The 24,133-nt window shown below is 41.6% G+C and overlaps 1 protein-coding gene across 1 annotated transcript in view; it reads left to right on the top strand.

Moving 5' to 3' along the window:
- GALNT12 (polypeptide N-acetylgalactosaminyltransferase 12) overlaps positions 1-24,133 on the top strand; it is an 80,534-nt gene that overhangs the window by 13,714 nt on the left and 42,687 nt on the right. Inside the window, exons 2-3 of the mRNA XM_063451897.1 lie at positions 21,636-21,805; positions 22,799-22,988. Coding sequence (XP_063307967.1) covers positions 21,636-21,805; positions 22,799-22,988 — 360 coding nt within the window. The remainder of the gene's footprint in view (positions 1-21,635; positions 21,806-22,798; positions 22,989-24,133) is intronic.

The raw sequence follows: 24,133 nt of genomic DNA, 5'->3' as shown, positions 1-24,133 counted from the left end.
GGAACTTAAATTTCAGGTTCCGGTTTCCGGCGGGATTGAAAGGAAGTGTGCACACTGAGTGCGCACTTCCTTTCAGTCCCGCCGGAAACCGGAACCTGAAATTGAAGTTCCAGTACCTCGGTGCGCGCTGAACACCGGCCCACGCTTCCAGACAGGTACGTAAACCTTCACATTCGCTCCATAAGATGCACAGACATTTCCCCTCACTTTTGAGGGGAAAAAAAGTGCATCTTATGGAGTGAAAAATATGTATATCGGCGTATAACACGCACACATCATTTGCCCCCTATTTTCAGGGAGAAAAAGTGCGTGTTTACGCCAATAAATACGGTACTGTTTGTGGAGTCAGGATTCACAATCTAATTTCCTCCTGGGATAGAGGCCACCAAAACCACAACAGTTCCAATCACAAAAATGGGTGCTTCATTTGAGGGCATGGTATCAGATCTAGCACATCCTGGAAAACCTCCTGGGGATGATGGAGGAAAAAAAATGTACGATTATGTATCGCTGTGATACACGAGGGGAAGTAGTTGATAGAATGTTTTTTTTTTTTTTTTAATTCTTTATTTTTATCGTGCTTTGAGTGGATAACAAACAAGCTAATGGAGCCCCAAAAGCATACCCCGAGCATATTTTTCAAGCTTAACATTTGGAACATGGAACTTATCAGCACATTTTATAATGTTAAAATAATGTCGCTCAGAACAGGATGTTAGCAAAAACATGTTACATTAGCATGGGTTATGATCACAAGAGGTGTAATAACATGTCTATCTTAGGTAGATCAAGCGATATCTGCACTCAAGTGTCGGTTGTGTAAGCTTTGCCCTCCTACCCAGGGTGGGATGGGGGGGGATGATTGCCTTTGTGCATGGTTGACCTCTCAAGAGAGGCTTAGCCCCTAACCAAGGGGGTAGCGGGGGGTGTGCGCTTCAATGATTGGTCATGTGTGGCTAGATGTAACCGGACTAGGGTCATAGGTGGTGCAGCTTCGTGGGTGTTTGGGTGTAGTGTCGTGAGCCTGGTGTCTTTATGCCCAGTGGGCCCAGGCTGAGTATTGTGTCCTCTAGTGGGTGATTCTACCGCAAGGGACATAGACTTATGGCATGGAAAAGGAAGAAGAAAAAAAAAGAGAAAAACAAAGAAGGTAACCCAAAAACAAGCAGAACTTTACATCCCTACAATTTTGCAGCCTAGGGCTGTCAGATCAGTGAGTCCCTCCGTTAGATTTGGACCGGGCTGGAGATGTCCCTGCCAGTCAGGAATCGGGTGGGCAGTCGGCTACAGTTCTTGGGACAAATGGTACCACTCTGGATGGGTCCCATCCATGAGCCCGATTTGAGTCCGTTGGTGCTACCGTTGCCTCTTGCATGTCTAGAGCTGCAAGGAATGCTGGGATATCAGTCCCCGTAGTTAGCTGTTGTGTGGACCCCTTGTACGAGACAAGGAGGGATCGTGGTGTTCCCCACCTGTACGGCACTCCTGCTGCCCGCAGTCGGGTGGTGACAGGGTTCAGGGATTTTCGCCATTGTAGTGTGGCCTTGGATAAGTCCTGGTAGAAGGACAGTTGCGAATCCTCAAAGAGCAGTGGGGTCTTGTCTCTTACCGCTGCCATTATTTGCCCCTTGTCTTGAGGTAGTGTGCAGCGGAGTATGACGTCGCCGGGCGTTTTGGCGGTGGTTAAGGTAGACGTTGGTATTCTATATAGCCCAGCGATGGTTATTTTTTTTGCGGTAGCAGGTGGCAGCACTGAAGCCAGCAGCCTTCTGACGTAGTGTGGCAGTTCCTCATGGGGGACCGTTGCCGGGATACCCCGTATTTTCACGTGGTTGCGGCGGTACCTGTCCTCCTGCGCCGCCACCTGCAGTGTAAGGGCCTGTTGGGCTGTTTGTAGTTGGAGTATAGATGCCTGCATGGTGGAGGTGTCTTGGCTTAGCTCCTTAAGATTTGCCTCTGTTGCCTCCATTCTGCCTGTTAGTTGATGCAGGGATGATTTTAGGATAGGCAGGTCTGCAGTGAGGAGGTTTTGAATGTCCTGCAGCATAGTGTACAGGGTTTGGAGGTCCTGTTTGGTTGCAGGTTCGGAGTTACCTGCTGTTGCTGTGAGCTGTTGCTGTGAGCCCTCCGTTGTGTTCTGCAGCTGAAGTGTTGCAGATGCGTCCGTGTGGGGAGCCTCTGGTGAGGTCGGGCCTTTCGCGTCCGCCATCTTGGAGGAGGTGTGCCGCTGAAGCATGGCTCCTATGTCCCTCTGTTTTGGAGCGTTACTGGGGGTACTCTTCTGATTTCTACGCCCCATTGCCGTGTCAGCAGGTGATGCCAGGGTCGGCCACCGCTCCGCTGTGTCTCCCGCAGGGACGCCGCCCCAGAGAAACTCGAGGTCGCGGTTGGCGGGTATGTGGTAGGCCCCGGTCCTGCGTCTTGCCTTTAGATGCTTCGGGGAGTATTGGAAGGGCATCTGGGGATTCGGTGTGGTGTCCCCAGGCTGTAGCTTACGGTTTTGTAGTTGGATGGCGGCTAGTCTCCAGGATATCGCCTAGATTGTGTGTGTGTGATCGACGGAGCTGGGAGAGATGGCGTCCGGTTCAGCGCCAGGCTCCGCCCCCCGTTGATAGAATATGTTTTAGAACCATAACATTTTTTATTAAGTAATCATATATGATGACATACAAGGAATTTGAGCAGTAAATTGCAGGGTTTATCAGTGGATATGATTTACACTTGCTGTGTCAAATTTTAACGCAATCCTTATTTCAGTTATGCCGTGTGTTATAACTCCTGGGAAACCAACAAGCATCCATTTCATTTTTATTGATAACTGACAAATTTATTTCAGTTAATGAGATATTGCTTGTTTGTACTGTACAAGCAGCATTGCTTTGATTCCTTTTAGATATTGGTAAACAGTGATACGAACTGTAAGTATGCATTAAAAGTTCCTCTACTTGTGAGGGGGCATGACTACTGAACAGATGTGAATAGGTGGAGCTCTGGCTCCATGTACTGGTTAACAGGTCTTTTGCCTTAATTTTAGTAGAATTTAGCAGAGCCAACAACGCCTTGTAATATCCGAGAGAGATGGGGACGAAACATAGAAAATATGCCCACTCAGATGGCTCTCATCTGCCTGATATCTGTCTGTCCATTGACAGGCCGCCACTGCAGGTCTAACCCAAAATGGCACCTGGGAGGCCACAAGACTCCAGTGACTCAGAATTCTCCCAAGGAGATGAAAGACCTCATGACTCACAGGCCCCTAACTGTAATTACCAGAGGTCTGACTCAGATTGGATACTTCTCCATCAAAGAGGATATTGAAAAGCTTCTACTTGACCTGCAATATTTCTGGAGGCAGACCTTGCTGTGGTACAGACAGACATTGGTGTACTACAATGACGTTTTAGGGATGTTGAGTCCCGAGAGGGGAAACACGAGGAACAACTAAAAGACATCCAATCTCAAGTGGAATAACTTACCAACCAGGTCCACCGACTCTCCTGTGGTTTCACTTGAGGCTCTGCACTGCCAGAGAAATGTCTGCATCCCCTGAACACCAGAAATGGTGGGCCTGGAGGCCTTGCTGGATTTTGTAAACAGGGTACCAAGGTCAGTAGAGGTGAGGGGGGAAGGCGGATCAGCGCCTATAGTGTCAGCATTCAAAATTAGAAAGACCCCAACTGCTCCTGCAGATGCACCCAGGGATATAATCGTTGTCACTCGGGACATTGCTGTAAAGTTTTTGATGACCTACCATTCGCCGTACTGATGGACAGACTCCAGTTCATGTCTGTTACTATGCTTCTGAGGGCATACAGCATCCGATACTGATGAGGAGCATTGGTAATCATAGTGGTATCCCAAGGAGACAATGTGCTAATCCTGTCTGCTTCATAAGACCAAATAAAACTCCTGGATAGCCTCCAGTTGCCAACTATACAGTTGCCAATGTGATTCGTGGCCCTGGATAATAAAAGCTATACTGGGGTGAAGGAAACTAAGTCCCTGGCAGAAGAGGATGCACTATCTCTGCACTTTTAAGGCCCGTCTGTAGGACATTTTGCTCTGCTGAAAGAATCTTCCGATGTTGGTGGGTACACACAACCACTCATACGTATTTGCCTTCTTACATTTTTTTTTCTACTAATGTTGGGAGTCTTTGAAGTAAAATAAAGCTCTGAAAGTTATATCACTACCTTTTAACTGAGAAACCCAGGTTCGAATCCTGGCCATACCACCTCACCAATTGGTGTCCTTGGGCCAGATACCGAACCATATATATCCGCCTAACTCAAATCCTGATAGATTGGAAGCTCATTTGAGCAGGACCCTTTTCACCCCTAAATATCCTTCTTATATAATTGTAAATTGGAATATGTTGGCGCTATATAGATGCTGATAATATTTGGGAGGATTATGGTAGAAGAGACTTCCTTCTTAGAACATATAGCAATATACGTACATAGTATTTAGAAAACTGGGCAGACTAGATGGGCCGAATGGTTCTTATCTGCCGTCACATTCTATGTTTCTAGACAAGATGGAGCTTCTTAGAATGGCAATATAACAGATATTCTGTAAAATAGAATGTACATTACCATAGTGTATAGCAATGTTTAGCCAAGAGTTATAGAGTAAATGTGAAGGTAAGCATCCTTAATATGATACTTATTAAAGAGGCACGAAGGGAAATTCTGTAATACTGTTTCCTTCATGATTATGTGTAATCATTTCAATATTGTTACGGATTTTGTTGTATTCAGAATGCTATATGTTTCTGCAGAATAGAGGTAATGCTTGTTTTCCCTGTACACATTTCAGACTAATCCCTGAGCAGGAAACAGCTGTATGACTGTGTGAGGACAGTAGTGTATAGGAAAATTGCTTTCCAGTCACAAAAGCAATGTAATTTTAATGGTGTCATGTTATTTTAGTATGGATGGAAAGATACACATACACGTGGGCACTGAGAAACATTACTAAACGGTTTTGATGTTGGGGATGGTGCCAGGACACTCTAGGTACCATAATGACTACAGTGAGATGAAATTGATTTGGTGACTTTAGTGTCCTCTTTAGAGTATTCCCTTAACTTGAATGATCTCATTGGCAACATGGGACATACAATAAATTTAAAGGACCAGTTTGGACAACATAACAATTTCATTGACATTAATGATTGTGTTGCTAGGAGGCCTTGGGTGCTGGCTTACATTTGTAGGGTTAAACCATTCACCAATGCCCTCTATTCTGCCAATATCTGAAACCTCAAGTAACAGAAGGCTAAGGCAATGGAGCGGCTGATGGGCTAAGAGTGGTCAGCTGACATTCTAAGCCAAACATTCGCTCCTATTAATTAAAAAAACTTTTAGTACCTTTTTTTTTTTTTTTTTTTTTTTATTAATGGGGAGCTACTGAATGACTTGGAGTGATGGCGAACCTATGGCACATGGTGGCATGACGAGCCCTCTCTGTCAGCACGCGGCCATAGGTCGCTGGGGTTGGGGGCGCTGGCGCCGGTTGGCAGAATGCAGAGTAGGCACCTGCCTGCCCAAAACTCTGCTTTTGTATTGGGAGGACCCTGAGGCAGGGAGAGGAATCTGGGAAGCCGCTCTCCTGTCCTCCCGTGAGCAGGCTGTGTGGAGCGTTGGAGGACAGTAGAGCTGCAGCCAGAACCTACAGAGAACTTGGCACCACCGGACCACCAGGGCTGGCTCTGTTCCCCTCCATCACCAAAAGTAGGAAGAACGGAGGGGGATAAAGATTTTAAAAATGCATAGGTAGGATTATAAAAAAAAACACAAAAAAAAAAAACACATTTGCTAACTGCAGCGCCCCTCCCCCAATATGCACATCACCCCTCACACGCACACTGCACCTCTCACACAAACACATACAATGCACCCCTCACACACTCCGCACCCGTACACACAAACACATACACTGCACCCCTCAATGCAGTATATGTGGGTATTTAGCAATCTGTCTGTGTATTCAGGTTTAATTGCCAAGTTGGCACTTTGAGGGTAAAAAAGTTAACATGTATTGCGGTTTGGGCACTCGGGCTCAAAAAAGTTTGCAATCACTGGCTTAGAGCATCAGTTAACTGCGCCTCTGCCCGAGCCTTCTGCTATTGTAAGATTTCAGATAGTGGAAGTACGGGGGAAGAGCAATCTGGCACTGGAACACAGACTTTGAGGTTAAACCATTGGCTTAAAGGTGAGCCAGCACCAGGGATCTCTGGCCACCATAACAACTTTATTTTATTGTTTAAATGATTTGACAGCAGTGGCAAAATAAAGGCCAAAATAACTGTGTTGAAAACTCGCTTCAATTCATTTTGTTCAACTCTGCTATTTTTAACCTCAACGTAATACTATAGCATAGGAATACACATGTTTTGAAGCTTTTTCAGGTGCTACTATTTAGATTATGTCCCCATTCCCCTGTTTCTTACCTTTCCCCCATGATGTGATGGTTACCGTGCTGCTGCCTCGTGTCCACAGCTGAAATAATCAATTTCAGCCAATCCAATACTTGCCTATAGGTACTGCGCCAATAAGTATCTCCTAATAGAGATAGTGCATCTGTACGGGGAGAGTTAAGGAGATGCTAAACGTCTGTCCGCAATCTTTGGAGGGCCAAACCTAGGAAGTACCTCTAGTTTGTCCAAATAAACATTTAGTTAGCTTCTGTGCTATGCAAAATTCTCAATTATTACAGTTTCCATTTTGATGTAATTTGATTGTCCCAGCTAGGCTAAGCTTTTATGACTATAACATGTCACTAGGCAAGTCCCATTGACTCATACAGACACATTCTGACAAAATCCCACTATATGTGAGATGTGTTCTACTTTCCTTTAAATTGTATACATTAGTTTTTAATCCATTGTTTAGGCATAATCTCTAAAATATATTTAACAAAAATTAGCATGTTTCCTTAAAATATCACTCCAAGCACCATTACCACTGTAGCTCAATTTAGTGGTTATTGTGCCAGGAGTGCCCCCATTTTAGAACAGCTTGTCTTCTTGCTTGGGGCCAATCTGGCACTTCTCCCTAACTCCTCTACTGCTTCACTAAAACTCCTAAAACACTTCACTGGGGGAGGGTGCCAGGGCACGTTCGAGTGGTTTTGGTGCTTGAAATATTCCTTTAAGATACTTTATGCAGTGCTATATACACTATTTCCACTGCACAGATAAATATTGATAATAAAAACATTTCAAACTGTTCATTCCTTTAAATACATGGTATTTTTTAGTTTTTCTCTTTACAAATAATAAATGTGTAATATTTATTGGTTTAGAATCTTTCTATGAATTTGTGCAATTTAATGTTTTTAAAAAGCAAAATTATTAATATCAGACTTCTAATAAAAAAAAAATATATATCGTTTTCTGGAAAGATCATTTAATTGCCTTTTTATGTGCTACTTTTCCAAGTTTTTATTTTCTGATTTTTGTTACTCAGGTTATGTTTTGCCCAATGTAGACACTTTGCAATATTAAATGTAGACTCATTGTGTAATACTGTGTAAAGCAAATATTGTCTGGGACACGTTATTGTTCCAGGTTGTTGCTTTCAATAGATAGGTAGATCCTGTTTCCACGTTAGCAAATCTAAAATCAGGGCGTGGCCAAGGTCTTTGCTGACTCTTTTGTACTAATCCATCAAAAAAATGGTTAAACATTTACATCACATTACAATTATGTTGAGTTCCAAACTTACAAGAAGAGTTATTTGAAGAAAAATAAAAAAATAAATTGGATTTTGTTTTTTTCATGATTCGAAAATAATTTCTAATGTATTTTTTTCACTGCAGGTTAACTGCATTCCTAAAATTGTATGGCCATGGAACTAATTTAGTGTCTCTAAGTTGCTATGTGATATGTAATTTATGCCACTAAAATGTAATTTACAATATGTCTTATTAACACAGACGGATTTCTAAAGACATTCACAGGGTTATTCACTAAAGTGAGTATTCAAGGTTCATTCCAAATGGTTTTCAATTATAAATTTGCTGAACTGGAAACATTTTCCAAGTCAGCTATGCTTTGAGTTCAGCTACTCTGGTCAATAATTGGAAATTCACTTGGAATTCTTACTTTAGTCTCATAACCGTACCATTGTAAATCAAGTAGGGGGTATGCTTACTAACAATAGATGAGCTAGGGCCTAGCCTGTGGGTTCCTCAGAACCATTTGTTTTGGTGAAACCACTTGACATACATCCCATGTGTCCCTATTTTGGAGGGACATTCCCAATTTGTGATCCAAATAACTCTCTCTCTTTACTAACCTAATGCCTAATTTCAAGGAGCTCCACAGCAATAACATGTATAGTAACATGTCTAAACTACAAATGTTTTCAGAAATCAGTCTGTTCAAATAAGATACATTGTTCTTGTTCTAAATTAAATTTTATTTGGATAAATTGTTATTAGTAAGTTGCCTCACACCTGGCAAAACCCAACACTAAAATTAAAGTGTCTCACTTTGTACATTTTAAAAATGTTGGGAGGCATGATTTGATCAAGAACTTGTGGAATGTGCCAGTAGCCTAATTGCACTGTAACCATAAGCACTACATTGGCATGTAGTGCTTATGGTGCCTAGTGTTTAGTGGTTTGTAAATGGAATGAAATTTAAACAACTTGTACTTAGAAGCCTTTTCCTTGCATATACAGCTATTTCAATGTGCGCGGTTGTTCTTCATGGAACTGTATCAAATGATTAAGAAAAATCTTGACGCCTTCATGATTCCCCCTGTTAAGTTGCCTGAAAGACAGAGTATTTGCTGTATCTGTCCCAGATATAACATTAGAGGCACACCCAAAACATATTTGGTACTAGAATTGCAGGCAATCTTGAAATACAATTTTCAACACATGGGCACTTCAACAAAAGAGAGAGAACTGAAAAGATGTAACAGGAAATAATTCTCTATCTCTTTCCAAGAATGAAAAATATTCTTTTTGCATTATTTACCTAAAATATCTGTTAATGAAAATAAATATTAAATTTTAACTTTGTTGACATAAGTCTGTGTAAAATGACGTTGAGTCCAAGAGTCCACTGTTCCATTTGCCCTGCCCTTGTTTCGTGGATGAATATCCGCATGCCAATCTCATAATTGCTTGTGACTGTAGGAGCTTCAGCGATCTTATCCAATGTAGTAAACCTCTTGGCTGAGGATGGGATTACAGGGATAAGGATTTTCAGAGTAAAAACCCAGCCTGTGCAATTGGTTACAAGCTAGTGCCATGTACGGACACACTAATGTACACAAAGGACAATAATGTATTTAGCAAGTGAAAGCCTTGCTAATTCATACTTAAAACATGCTGTAGAAGTTTTCTGCATCATTGTGACAACCTTTTAATAAGTATTGTTTACATCTCTCAAGATTTATTCATCTTGTTCATGTGGCTCTATTTTCACGAACGTTGCTTTAAAGTGAAAAAATGTATGCATTGAACTATCCAGTTCTCAAAGTCCCATATCTTAAAAAAATATTGTAAATGTATATCTAACTTACCAGTTTAATTTCATATCTCTTTTTTTATGTTTGAGCTTTAGAAACGCTAAAAATCCAGATTGCATGCAACTAGTACACCTCTGTTTGCTTACATATGCCTAGTAATTCCCAGATTTTACTAATAACCTAACGTAGTCATGATTTTATTAATGATACGGACGCAATTCACTTTTCACTCGGCAGCAAAGAATGAGAGAAAAAATATTTTTGAACTCAAATATATATGAAAAAATAGAACAAACTGTTTAGGAACAGGGCAGACAATCATAACGCCACATGTTCTATAGCAAGATTTCCTCTTCTTTGTGACGAATACCCAAAGACCAGTCTAGCAGAAGAAAAACTTGAAACCATCCAAAACTGTAAAGTTGGAAACTTTCATCCCTCGAAAATCATGCTGTGGAGAGAAAAGGTATATGGTAAAATCCAGTCTTTGGGTTACATTTCCCACATCACAAAAGGAACGCGTAGCCAAGCCATCAACATAGTAAGCTACCAAAACCTAAACACGTTATATCAACCGGCATATAAATACAGAACCGCATAAATACACTTACTGTGACAAACCAATAATGCATGAATCATCAAACACTCCGGGAGAGTGGGAATAATACTCGCCTTCATGTCATTAATAAAATCATGTACCAGAAGAAAAGAGGGTTCACCATCTCCGAGCTGCCCGGAGTGAAGACAACCACAGATCCACTTCAAGACTCCATCCTGCTTGTTCTATATATGCCCGATTTTATTTCACAAACGTGAGTGTTTTTAATCCTTACTCAATAAATCATTGTTTTTACAGAGCACTGAGAGCCTAGCGTTGGGACTGCTCGAGGCAAAAAGCAAACTGCCACTGAGCTGAAATGGTGCTCATGCAGCAATCCAAACCTGGATGCACGGTGGTACTGTTATGAAGCAGCCACGCGATGCCGGTTTGAGGAGAGAATCGCGGTCAGCCTGCATGAAACGCCCGTGACGCGATAGTCAAGATGGAGGGAATGGAAGGGGAGGAAGGTGGGATTCCCACAGACTGGTGGGAACATGGCCGGAAGGGAGGAATGTACATGTAAAATACAGTAAGCCAAAGGGACAAATAAACTCCAATTGATCAACAAGTTCAAGCAAATATAATTCAATAACCAGATAAGATAGGAATAAGAAAATGTGTACTTATCTGGTCTGAGGGAGCAGCAAGGAAAGAGGAAGTGTTACTATTGGATCACATTTTTTTTTTTTTTTTTAGAATGTACTGTTATGACTGGCTGTCCTGTTCCTAGGCAGTTTGTTGTATTTTTTTAATATATGTTTGAGTTCAAAAAATGTTTTCTCTCATTCTTTGCTCCCGAGGGAAATAAAATAAAGAGAATGCATAATAGGAGCCTCCGTGTCAATTTGAATTTGTTCTTTTCAGTCTACAGCTGAGGTTCCCTCTCTACTGTTATAATAGGAGACATTAATTAAAATTGATACAGGGAACTTAGCTAAGGTCCCTTCATTTGGTTAGTAAATCAAGCCTTTCACGCTGGGAGTTTTGAAAAACTTACAACACTGGTTCTTTTTATCTAAAAAAGTGCAACTCTATGCTGAACCAATTGAATTACTTTAGTCTATTAAAAAATAAATGTATAAAATAGTTTTGTCTCTTTACAGTGTAAATCCAACCGTTATAACCACTACACCCAGGAGTACTCTAACACCGTTATATGGTAATGGGGCAAACCGTTTTACAGCAGTTTCCCCTCTAACCTGGGCCTTTACCAGGCGCTGAGTGTTTAATCCTGCTGGTTTAAAACATGTGGCTTCTGCAGAGGTGCAAAAGTGGTATGCTGATCCTGCCGCTGATTCATTGGCTGAGAGCACCGCCGAATTTTTATCACCCGGGCCAGAACTCTTGTTCCAGCTAATGATGCTACCAGAGGTGGAGTTACACCTCCGAAAGCAAAGAGGTTTAACTCCAGGCACCATGACCACTTGAAATCATTGAAGTGGTCATAGTGAACATTATTTGAGAGACATTATATATATATATATATATATATATTTATATATATATATATATATATATATATATATATATATATATATATATATATATATATATATAAAAAAGATATTTACAGTTTACTCGATTAACAGTCAGCAATGACAATAGAATTTATCAGCCCCCAAAAAATCAACAAAAACAAGTTACCTGCAAGCTACTATTGTCTGGTTTTGTACACCTTAAAGTAAAGCAAGCCATGTTACATATCAGGAAGTAAAGTTTGTAAAAAATATTTATTAGTATGAAGTTACATTTAAGAAAAAGTAAAGAATAGTTTGTCTTATGTTTTTTATATGCATTTTTTCTTAACAGTAATAAAGTCATGCTCTTAGCATCCAAATCACTTGTGTGTAGAGGTGTAGTTATGGAGAAAGAGGCTATGAATGTAGTATCTCAAGTTTGTGACATTTGTGTAATTAGCAGGCAGCAAGCAAGGGAACTTTAATTTCCCCTCCCTTTCTCTGTGTGCTTCTTCCTGACTATCTCCATTGCTCTCCTTACTCCCCTCGCCAGCTCAGTGCATGCTCATGAAATGGTCCAATCAAATGGTTTTATATAACTTAATAATGATTGGACCATGGAGCAAATGGAGTGTTGTCAGACAGGGGGCATGGAAGATCCTTGCCTGGCGCAGGATTCAAGGTTAGTTTTAATTTAGAGGATTTTAACAGAAATAAGAGGGAGACATTGGCCACTATTTCTCAATAGGAAATAATAACCCAAAAACCTGTCTCTGTAGACTTACCGATGTAATAGCTGCCTGTTCAGAGAGAAGGCAGTGTATACATTACTGCCTGGTAACACCGCTATAGCTTTCACTCAGACAGCCACTAGATCAGGCTTCCCCAAACGCCGGCCCTCCAGATATTGCTGAACTACAACTCCCATGATTCTATGAATGAAATAGATCGGCTGAGAATTATGGGAGTTGTAGTTCAGCAACATCTGGAGGGCCGGAGTTTGGGGAAGCCTGCACTAGATAAACTTCCTGGGTTAGGTCCTGCAGTGTTTGCTGAACTTTCGTTCAGCGTCTTCAGTTATACACCCCCCATAGAGATGCACTGATTTCTAATGCATCTGAATGAGGAGATACTAATTGGTGCAGCGTGGTATTTTGTCGCACGTGCTCACTAAATTCTACTGCTTTCATATGGAAAGCATTGGATTGGCTGAGATAATCAACATAGAAGATCTCAGCCAGGGAGACAGTGCCGACCTAGGCGATAGCGCCGCGAGGGAGAAGAGGTAAGTAAGTCTGACCATGTCATGCACTTGGATGGAGGCCGGGCACAACAATATGTATTCCGAACACTATAATGTTCCTTTAAGTAATTTATTTTGATAGTTTTAAATTTGTAGGTTATCCATGTATTTTAAGGAAACCTGACTGTTAACCATATCAATATACAACTAGCAATGAATTAAATATAGTCAGCCAACAATACTATTAAAATGCCCCTCGGTGCTGGGTAATAAGATATTGAACAAGCATATAAATCAAGTACCATGTCATTTGACAGCTATGGTGATAGCATGTGTGGTTTACTCTGTTAGAACTAGAACTTGGGGCTTTCATATATTATTGAAATTCCTACAAGTGCAGCAAATTACTAGGCTTTGCTTATTTATTTCTTGATAAGCTCTTATCAAACTAGGAATTGGCTTGCTTGCTTAACATTATATAGCACTTAAGAGCTATCTTATAAGCTGTAGGTTCTGGGGAGTAGTTACTATTAGTTATAGTTAAAGTGACTTTGTCACTCTATACTTGCCTTACTTCAATCTGTTCCACTTCTCTTCCTTACTCCTAATAGTTTCTTCTCTGCTTTTTAAATTGATTTCTCTTAAAATGCATGAGACAAGGTAGGGATTTTTTGTTCTCCACCTGGCAAAACTTGACAAAAGACAGAGCTAGGAATTGCTGGGGGCAATAACTGAGAGCTAAATGTTATCCCCACACAAACCAAAAGGCTCCTTCACAGCTAGCTTTGAATCATTCTGTGGCACAACCGCATAATCACATCTAGTAACGCCACTCACAAAATATCAATAGAGCTGTCAGTAAGCTGATAACAGGGGCAGTGCAGCTACTATAAATGTATATAGTCGTTCTATTTGTGTTATTTGACAATGGATTGATGCAAGGGTCTGAAATACATAAAGTCTTGGGCACATTTGAGATTTTCTCGCATCCTATTGAAAATAATGAACGGCTTAAAGGGACACTCCAGGCACCCAGACCACTTCTGCTCATTGGAGTGGTCTGGGTGCCAACTCCCACTACCCTTAACCCTGCAAGTGTAATTATTGCAGTTTTTTTTTTTAAAACTGCAATAATTACCTTGCAGGGTTAAGTCCTCCCCTAGTGGCTGTCTATTAGGCAGCCACTAGAGGAAACTTCCTGCTCTATAGCACAGGTTTTCTGTGCTAGAGCATCGCTGGATGTCCTCACGCTGTGTGAGGACCTCCAGCGTCGCTCTATTCCCCATCGGGAAGCATTGAAATTCAGTTTCAATGCTTTCCTATGGGGTGCGCTAATGCGCATGCGCGGCATTGCCGCGCATGCGCATTAGGTCTCCTCGGATCGTTTTCCTGGCACTGGAGTTTCCCTTTAAAATTGGCTGAGACACACCCGTTTTATTAATGCTCATCACAGAAGATAAAAACCCTTGATGTTTGCATAAATTAGCATTTTTATTTTTGTTAAAACATTGATTGAAACTGACATTCCCCAAAATAGAGGAGTTTGCAGGTCAAAGGATGGGCTGACAAGTTTCATAGGAAAGTGGGTCTCCTAGGGAAGATATGGCAACCAAGAAGTAAAATGATGAACAGATTATGTTGACGGGAGAATAAAGTCAATTTGCCAAAACTCGCAAGGGGGATGGAGAAAATAGTGGGTAAATGTTGGAAAGTATAATCAGTTAAATCTACTCTTCCCTTTTACCCATGTCACAATGTAAGCGTATAACTGAATTCCATTCTGCCAAAAGGCATGGCTGTGGAGACTTGGTGTCAGATGAAGAAAGTGAAGATTCCGAAAATCTGAAAACTTTTATTAAATGTATTAACATGGAAGACCCACATACTTTTACTGCAACCACAATTTGTCAGATTAATTTTCCATGTCACCCGCAGTATCTTGGCCCTGTACAATATGGATTCTAAGACTACACATTCAAAAACTTCAATAAACATTGTCAATTTTTATTTCCCCATGAAATCTGAAAAGATGTCTGAAATTCCATTTCTCAATGTGCAGTTGAATAGTAGGGTAATTCTACTGCCACTTTATTTTTTTTTTTTGACATTCTTTATTTTATTATGCACAAAGTAACAAGCAGGCTTGCCATGAAAGAATTGTCAAGCACATTAACACTAACATAGTAAGACCATGGCATGTATTTTAATAGCACATTGTTTTGTGAAAATAAAATACAATAGGTGAGACAATCATACTTGTACAGGCATTTCAACAAGGACTTGAACAAGAGCAAACATCAGAGATATAGCATAAAATGTAATTAGATAACTCAGCCCGTGCTATGATAATTAAACAAGGTAAAACATTATGCTAGGCGCTAGTGCCACTTTATTAATAGAACATCTTAATGGGTGTGGTTGGATTTGATTAAATATAATGATAAGGCCAAGTCAATGAGAACACGCAGACATTTTAGTTGGAACGACAGGACATTCATACATAGGGTGGCTCATGGACCAATTGTGACCAATTTAAAGAAACATGAGTGTCCCAGGTTAAAGTGCATGGTTCCTAGACTAGTGCGCAGGGGAATCATTAAGGATGCAGAAGTGGAAGGGTGCTGGATGACATGTTTACCTGTGTTAGGAAAAAAATTAAATCATGGGTGTCATTGTCCTGACTGCTTCACATATGAGGCCAGTAGTTACACACAACTCTGCTTTATTATTGAACATTTACTGTATAATCAGGATTATTATAACTGACCGGAAAACAGGAGTAAAACATTCTCTGTGCAGCACCACATCACACTGCCTGACTTAAGATGGCTGCCGTGCTCTCTGACATGTGAGTCATCATAGGTATGGAGCCACTAGTTAAAGTGAGAGGGAAGTGTCCTACATTCAGGTATAACAATGGGGCTCAGCTAAGAATCATTTGACATGGCCTATAAATATATATATATATATATATATATATATATGTGTGTGTGTCTCTCCCCTTAACGACCGTGGACGTACTAGCTACGTCCGACAAACGGTTAAGGACCGCGGACTTACCTAGTATGTCAGTGGCAAATAGCCCTGGACTTACCTGGACCGGCGATCACGGTCGGAGGGGACTGTCAGAGACCCCAGCAGTCCCCCTGCAGCAGCTCCGGCCCTCCAGGGCCATGTGATCACATTGCCGCAATAGGACTCTAGGAACTGCTACCAGGGGGAATGTCTGAGCTGTCAGGCAGTCCCCCTGGCTGTTAAAAAAAATGATATATTATACATATATTATACATGTATAATATATTATAAAATAATTAACCCCTTAAGGACCAAACTTCTGGAATAAAATGGAATCATGACGTGTCAGACATGTCATGTGTCCTTAAGGGGTTAAAGCATTTTATAATATATTCTACATATATATGATTTCATTTTAAGAGTGATTTGCGATATATATATATATATATATAATCTTTAAATACACTTATAATGAAATCATATATATACATTATATATGTATAATATATTATAAAATGCTTTAAATATATTCTACATGAATAGGAAATAAGTGTGTGTACGTATATGTGTGTAAAAAAAATATATAATATTATTAATTGAAAAATATTTATTTTATAAAAAAAACGTTTACTTTGGCCAGTGTTTGTGACTAAGTGGCTACTACAAAAGACTGGACATACCCTATTTTGAATACCCTGGGTTGCCTACATTTGAAAATGGTATGCCATGATGGGGTTATTTCACATCTCTGGGCTACCATATGGTCTCAAAATGCAACACAGACCCAGCAAACCAATCTGGCAAACTGAATTGGGCAAGCCCTATATTAACCCTGTACCTTTTCCAAAACCTGCACATTGTTATACTCGGGAGACTTTTCTGAACACAAATATGAGTGTTTAAAACAGTAAAACTTATCACAATGATGACATTACCAGTAAAAGTGCAGTTTTTGTGTAAAAAAAAAAAAATGCAAAAAACTAATAAAACCGCTAACTTTGGCCAGCGTTTGACTAAGTGGCTACTACAAAAGACTGGACATACCCCATTTTGAATATCCTAGGTCAGTGATGGCGAACCTATGGCACGCGTGCCACAGGTGGCATGCCGGGCCCTCTCTGTGGGCACGCGGCCATAGGTTCGCCATCAATGCAGAATAGGCACCTGCCTGCCCAAAACGGCAGGCGCCTACTCTGCTTCCGGGTCGGGAGGCAGGGGGAGTGATCTGTGAAGCAGCTCCCCTGTCCTCCCGCGAGCAATCTGTGTGGAGTGTTGCCGCGCGTTACCATGGCAACGCTCCACACAGCATCGCATGGGAGGACAGGGGAGCTGCTTCACAGATCCCTCCCCCTGCCTCCCGACCTGGAAGCAGTACCACCGGACCACCAGGGATGGCTGTGTCCCCTCCTCCTTCATTAAAGGTAAGAAGGAGGGAGGGGATACTGATTTAGTATACAGTACCCCTACCCCTCCACACAGCACACATCACCTCTACCCCCCACACATAACTTGCACCCCTACCCCCCCACACACATCAGCCCTACCCCCCCACACACATCAGCCCTACCCCCCCACACACAGCTGCCCTACCCCCCCCACACAGCTGCCCTACCCCCCACACACAGCTGCCCTACCCCCCACACACAGCAGCCCTACCCCCCCACACTCAGCAGCCCAACCCCCCAACACACAGCAGCCCAACCCCCCAACACACAGCAACCCAACCCCCCAACACACAGCAGCCCTACCCCTACCCCCCCACACACATCACCCCTACCCCCCCCACACAGCATCCTACCCCCCCACACACAGCACCCCTACCCCCCCACACAGCACCCCTACCCCCCCACACACAGCACCCCTACCCCCCCACACACAGCACCCCTACCCCCCCACACACAGCACCCCTACCCCCCCACACACAGCACCCCTACCCCCGTCCAGCACAGCACCCCTACCTTCCCACACAGCACCCCTCATACGCACACACAGCATCCCTCACACACACACACACACACAGCACCCCTCACACACACAGCACCCCCCCCACACAGCAACACACACACACACAACACCCACATACACACACAACCCCCCCACACACACACACAACCCCCCCCACACACACACACAGCAACCCTCACACACGCACACACACACACAGCAACCCTCACACACACACACACACACACAACACCCCCCACACACACCACCCCTCACACACACACAACACCCCCCCACAAACACACAACACCCCCCACACACAGCAACCCTCACACACACACACACACAGCAACCCCCCCACACACAGCACCCCACACAAACACATACACTACACCCCTCAATGCAGTATATGCGTGTATTCAGCATTCTGTGTGTGTATGTATTCAGCAGTCTGTGTGTGTGTGTGTGTATATATTCAGCGGTCTGTGTGTGTGTGTGTGTGTGTGTATTTGGCAGTCTGTGTGTGTACTCAGCAGTCTGTATGTGTATTCAGCAGACTGTGTGTATTCATCAGTCTCTGTGTTCAGCAGTCTTGTGTGTGTATTCAGCAGACTGTGTGTATGTATTCAACAGTCTGTGTGTGTATGTATTGTATTTGTTGGAGATACTAATAAATACTTTTACAAATGGTATGCCATGATAGGGTTAATTGTCATTCCTGGGCTGCTATACGTTCTCAAGGGCAACATAGGCCCAGCAAACCAATCTGTCAAATTTCAATGTGCAAACATGGAAAAGGGGAAATCCCTACATTTGACGCCTGTAAATTTGGCAAAAAACATAAAACCTGTACATTGGGGGCACTGTTGTACTCGGAATATGTTGCTGAACACCTATAGGGTTGTTCTCGGTCAGTAACACATAACAGGAACTGAGAATCCATACCTAAAGTACAATGTGAGAGAAAAATAACACTAAAAAATGACTACCCAAAAGTTTGACAAAGACTGGTGGTAGAATTAGTGCATGGAAAGTGTTAAAATACCACCACTTGAAATACCCTAGGGTGTCTACTTATAAAAAAAATTTGGTTTGATTGGGGTAAATTACACTGGCCAGCTTAAAAAATGTCCCAAGTAGGACATAGGTGCATTAACCATCTGTGAAAATTCCAACCAAACACACCTATACGTGGGGGGTGGGGGGGGGGGGGTGTGTGGTATCACTGTACTCAGGACTTGTTGTTGAACATATATTGTTCTTTGGCAGTAACCAAACTTCTCCTTACATGTTTCCTTAAGTTGCTATGTGTGTCAAAAACCATCACCAATTATTATTATTATTATTATTATTATTTTTTAGTTGGCATAGATTGATGGTAAAATGGTTACATGAAAAGGGTCAAAATACCCCAAGTTTAATACCTTAGGTTGTCTTCTTTTAAATTATATACGTGAAGGGTTATTCAGGGGTTCCTGACAGATATCAGTGTTACAATGTGTTGTGTTAATTTTGGGGGGAAAATGGTTTGGAAATGGCAAAGTGCTACTTGTACTTATTGCCCTATAACTTTCCCAAAAAAGCTAAGAACATGTTAACTGGGTATTTCTAAACTCAGGACAAAATTTAGAAACTATTTAGCATGGGTGTTTTTTGACGTTTGTAGATGCGTAACAGAATTTGGGGGTCAAACTTCGAAAAAGTGTGTTGTTTTTGTTGTGTTTTTTTATTTTTTTTTTACATTTTTCCATAATATTTTACATATTTGTTTATAGTAAATTATATGATATCTTTAGAAAGACCATTTAATGGCGATAAAAATTGTATATAATATGTGTGGGTACAGTAAGAGAGGAAAATTAAAGCTAACACAAACACTGCAGAAGTGTAAAAACAGCCCTGGTCACAAACGGTAAGAAAATTGAAAAGTGGTCTGGTCACTAAGGCATAAAGCTAAACTCCTTAATTCCTGGTAATAACATATGAAACATCAGTGCACCTTTTACATCCTCATTGTTTATAGCCTAAAGTGATATGGTATCACCCACTTATTACTATAAAAGATGAATAAATGGAAAGTAAATATTGTTTACATTTATGTAACTAGTTTTTTTTATGTATCCCTGAATAGTTCTGTATAAATGACTTCAGGGCCAGACTGGGGAAAAAATTCAGCCCGGGCATTTTTCAATCACAGCGGCCCCCTGAGAATGGGGCAGGGACATATAGTGTGTGTTTTGTCATCACTAATGACAAGCATGCCCGCTCTAAAAGTGAGCATGTTGGTTCAATGCGCAGAGCCCCACTGAAGAATTCTAGCATGTATTTGCTGTATTTGTTCTGTGCAGCGCTGTTTTGGCTTTTAGCTTGTCTCTGGTGTCTCCATAAGTGGGATACCAGAGGACAAAAGGGCCAGGAAAGCGTATCATGCATGTGTTTGGAGCCTGCTTGTGGGATTGCGTGTGTGTAGAGTGAGCAGATTGTGGTATTGTGTAAATAGGTTGATTTAATTTGTGTTTGTGGTGTAATATGTGTGGCTAGGGGCTGTAGAGAGTGTGTATAGGTTACGTAGTGTGTGTAGGGGTTGTAGAAAGTGTGTGTTTGTTTGCTTACAAGGAATGTAGTGTGTGTGTGTGTAGGGGGATCTACTGTGCAAAGGACCCAGAGTGTGTATAGGAGATCGTGTGTATGTGTGTATAGAAGATTCAGAGTGTATATAGGGATCTACTGTGTGTGTAGATTAGATGATCCAGAGTTGGGTAAGGTATCTAGCGTGTATCTGGAGCGTAATGTGGGTAGGGGTGCTGTAGTGTGTGTGTGTGTAATATATATGTGTATATGTGTGTATGTAAAACTTGGATGTGCTGTGTGTGTGTGAGGGTGTTCTTATCTGCTGTCACATTCTATGTTTCTAATTTTCTTTGCCTGTGAACTCACTGAGGGTTGTTTTTATATATTATGTGATGTGAGGGTGCTATGTGTGTTAGGGTGCGGTGTTAGTGTGGTGTGTGTGTGAACATGTTTGGAGGAATATGTTTGTGTGTGTTGGGGGGCAGATTTAAATATATTAAAAAAAAAAAAAAATAACTTTGTATCCCCCTTCCCTTCTTACCTTTAGCCTGGGAGAGGGGACCTTGCTGCTATTCCTGATGATTCTAGTGGTGAGTGAATTTTAGCCTATGGGGCTAGAACTCACTCTCGCGAGATCAGAGCGTTGCCGTGGTAACCGCGGCAACGCTCCAACCTCGCGAGAGGAACCTGGCGGAGCTGCAGGTAAGAGCTCCACCGGGTCCTCTCTCCCTCCCCAGACGGCGGCCGCATGTAACTGCCTGTGGGCCGTTGAGGGAGATCTTTGATCTCCCCACTGGCCTATGAAGGCACAAAGCAAAGCCGGCGCTCTGATTGTGCCAGCCCTGCCTGGTATGCCCGATGGCCAGTCCGGGCCTGCATGACTTGTATTCTGTATTTATGCGATAGCTATGCATCTCATATTTAAAATAAATGTTGGAATAATGTGAAACTACCCATGGGAGATATAGCACACAGCTGTTAAGGCTCTGTGAACCATTTATAGTTGAAACTAATGCAAAATCAGTAGATAAAACAGATTACTGCATACCAATAATCATTTTATTTGCTCTTCTTATTTTCTGATAAGGGGTAAGAATGTTTAATCAGGTATATGCTGTTGCCATCTTGTTCCTCTATTTTTCTGTGACACCTTTTTCATACTTTAGCAATCTAGCTCATTAGAATAACCAATAACTCTGGATCTGTGCTGGTTCGTCAATAAAATAAGAGGAGTGAAAGCCCTTATTCCCACTTCCATTTCAGACTATATCCTATTATCATAAACAATTGACCAAGACTTGTTGCCCTCATTTTAGGTGTAAAGATGTGAAATATGACTATTACAAGATGCCTAAAACTTCGGTTGTAATTGCCTTTTACAACGAGGCTTGGTCTACACTGCTGAGGACAGTCCACAGTGTCCTGGAAACCTCTCCAGACATGCTCTTGGAAGAGGTCATAATTGTTGATGATTACAGTGATAAAGGTAGGAGGCCAATTTCATATTTATGATTTGATACACAAAATAATACTCAAATAACTTCTCTAGTGCAGCATACATTGAGAGCATGTGCACTTCGGTATGTGAAAAGAGGATGACTTTAATACAGTATAGTGTGCCCATTGTGTAGAATGCTGCGTAGCCCAGCAGAGCCCAGAATCTAGATGAAGCTTTTACTTAAAAGAGAACTGCCGTTTTTGAATAAAACACTGAAAACCACATTTACCATTTATTTATTTTAAATTGATGTAAAAGATTTAGCAAATTACATCATAATCAATACAAGACAAACCCAGCCTAAACACTGCAAATAAAAGGAGAATTTGAAACATTGTTGGAGATTTTTTTTTTTTTTTTAAATCAAACTGTTCTGATTTATACGGTGATTACCCCACTTTTAAACCACAATTTAGCTTTTCATATATCCCCCCATTGTTTCATCTGTCCTCTTATCTCTATACTTTCTCAGTGCTGGCTGCCATGTGCAAAGGACATAGTTTAGAACCGTGGTTTGCAGAGATATAAGGAGGAAACACTCAGGAACAGGATAAAGAATTGTGTTAATTTTAAATATAAGTTACATTCAGAGATAAGTAAACATAAAATTAAAAATCCTGGAAAGTGACAGCTCCCCTTCAACATCCCAACTATGAGATTCATGAGATTGCTGGACAGCGAGGAAAAGCAGGTAGTGGTCTATATTAGATAAATATGCCAAATTCTTCCTTGTGGTCACATCTCTGGTCTGTCAGATATTGTATTATCTCCTTAATCAAGACATAGCAATACTGACCACTGGGTGCAGTTTTTGGATTACTTTGTCCAGACAGACTACATTTTTTGAGATATGTTTTGGATCTTACAAATAGTGCTTATTAAAAAGATTAAATATATGAAATACAGACACCTGATAATAATTTGTTGAAACGTCATAGCAGATGTTATTTTGACCAACAATTCTAACACATTTCTCCTCAGAGCACCTAAAGGAACCTTTGGAAAAATATGTATCTTCTCTGAATAAGGTTAGACTTGTTCGCGCAAATAAGAGAGAAGGCTTAGTACGAGCTCGTCTTCTAGGTGCTTCAACAGCCAAAGGAGAAGTCTTGACCTTTTTGGATTGCCATTGTGAGTGCCATGAAGGCTGGCTGGAGCCGCTGATGGAAAGGTACTATGGTTAATATACATAACAGTACACAGAGTTAAATTAAACTGTAATAAACAATGGTCTCCTTTTTGATGTCAAAGAAAAAATACTGATAGAACATGTATTATATTTCTCAAAAATACACATTACCCTATATCTGTTTTCCACTGAGAAATATTTTAAAGAAACTGCTATTCCTATTCCACTGAATATAAATGTGATTTTAAATTTTTTTGTTTTGTTTAGGTTTTTATATCCCCTTCAGGACACAGCTTCAGTTTGCTTGTTTTGTAGTTAAGGGAATTGTTATAGACCAGGGGTTCCAAACCTGTGGTATGCTTACCTCCAGGAGTATAATTCAGGGCCCCCGGGAGGTACACGAAAATAATTTGGTAATGGCGGCAATGCAGTTGCACCGCACAGGGTGGGAACCCCAGGGTGAACGGGTCTATCAGGTGGCTCAGGGCCACTCGAAGGAAATGTGCCATCAGAGGCCCGGTCCTGCGCTGCAGCTCTTTTTTAACAGCGTGACCCTACTAAACTGCAGAGAGAGCTGGGAGTAAGTGAGAGAGAGACGGACACTTCCTCCCAGCTCAAGCGGACTATTTCACACACAGATGATGGAGGCTGCGAGCTGGTAGTGACTGCACCCACCATTCACAAGATCTCAATGTCACCCCCTCGCCAGATTAACCCCCGTCTCTGCCAGCATAACCCCGCTCCTTACATACTTAACCCCGCCTCTGCCAGTATAACTCTGCCGCATACCTTAACACCACCTCTATTAGACCCCTTTGATCTGTCTGCCGCCTTACTCGCAACAGCCCCAGCCAGAACAAGCGTGCTCCTGCTCCCATAAATTAGGAAACTGGAGGGTGGCTATATTTTTCACCTGTATGTGTGTTTTGGTTGCCTGTGTGTAGGTAGTGCTTGTGTCTGTACATCTTTATGTGTGCCAGTATGTTTATCAGTGTGTCTGTGCAACTGTATGCATGTCCATGTTTGCATCTATGTGTCTGTGCATCTGCATGTGTGTGTATCTGTATGTGTCAGTGTGTTTGCTTGTATCTGTATGTGTTTCAGTGTTTGTATCTGTGTATCTGCATGTGTGTCAGTGTGTGTGTGTGTGTGTGTATGTGTTTCAGTATGCATATCAGTATATCTGC

The sequence above is a fragment of the Pelobates fuscus genome, chromosome 4 (genome assembly GCF_036172605.1).
Source record: "Pelobates fuscus isolate aPelFus1 chromosome 4, aPelFus1.pri, whole genome shotgun sequence".
Lineage (NCBI taxonomy): Eukaryota > Metazoa > Chordata > Amphibia > Anura > Pelobatidae > Pelobates > Pelobates fuscus.
Note: the sequence above shows the minus strand (reverse complement) of the source record. Positions and strands in the feature narration are given on the sequence as shown.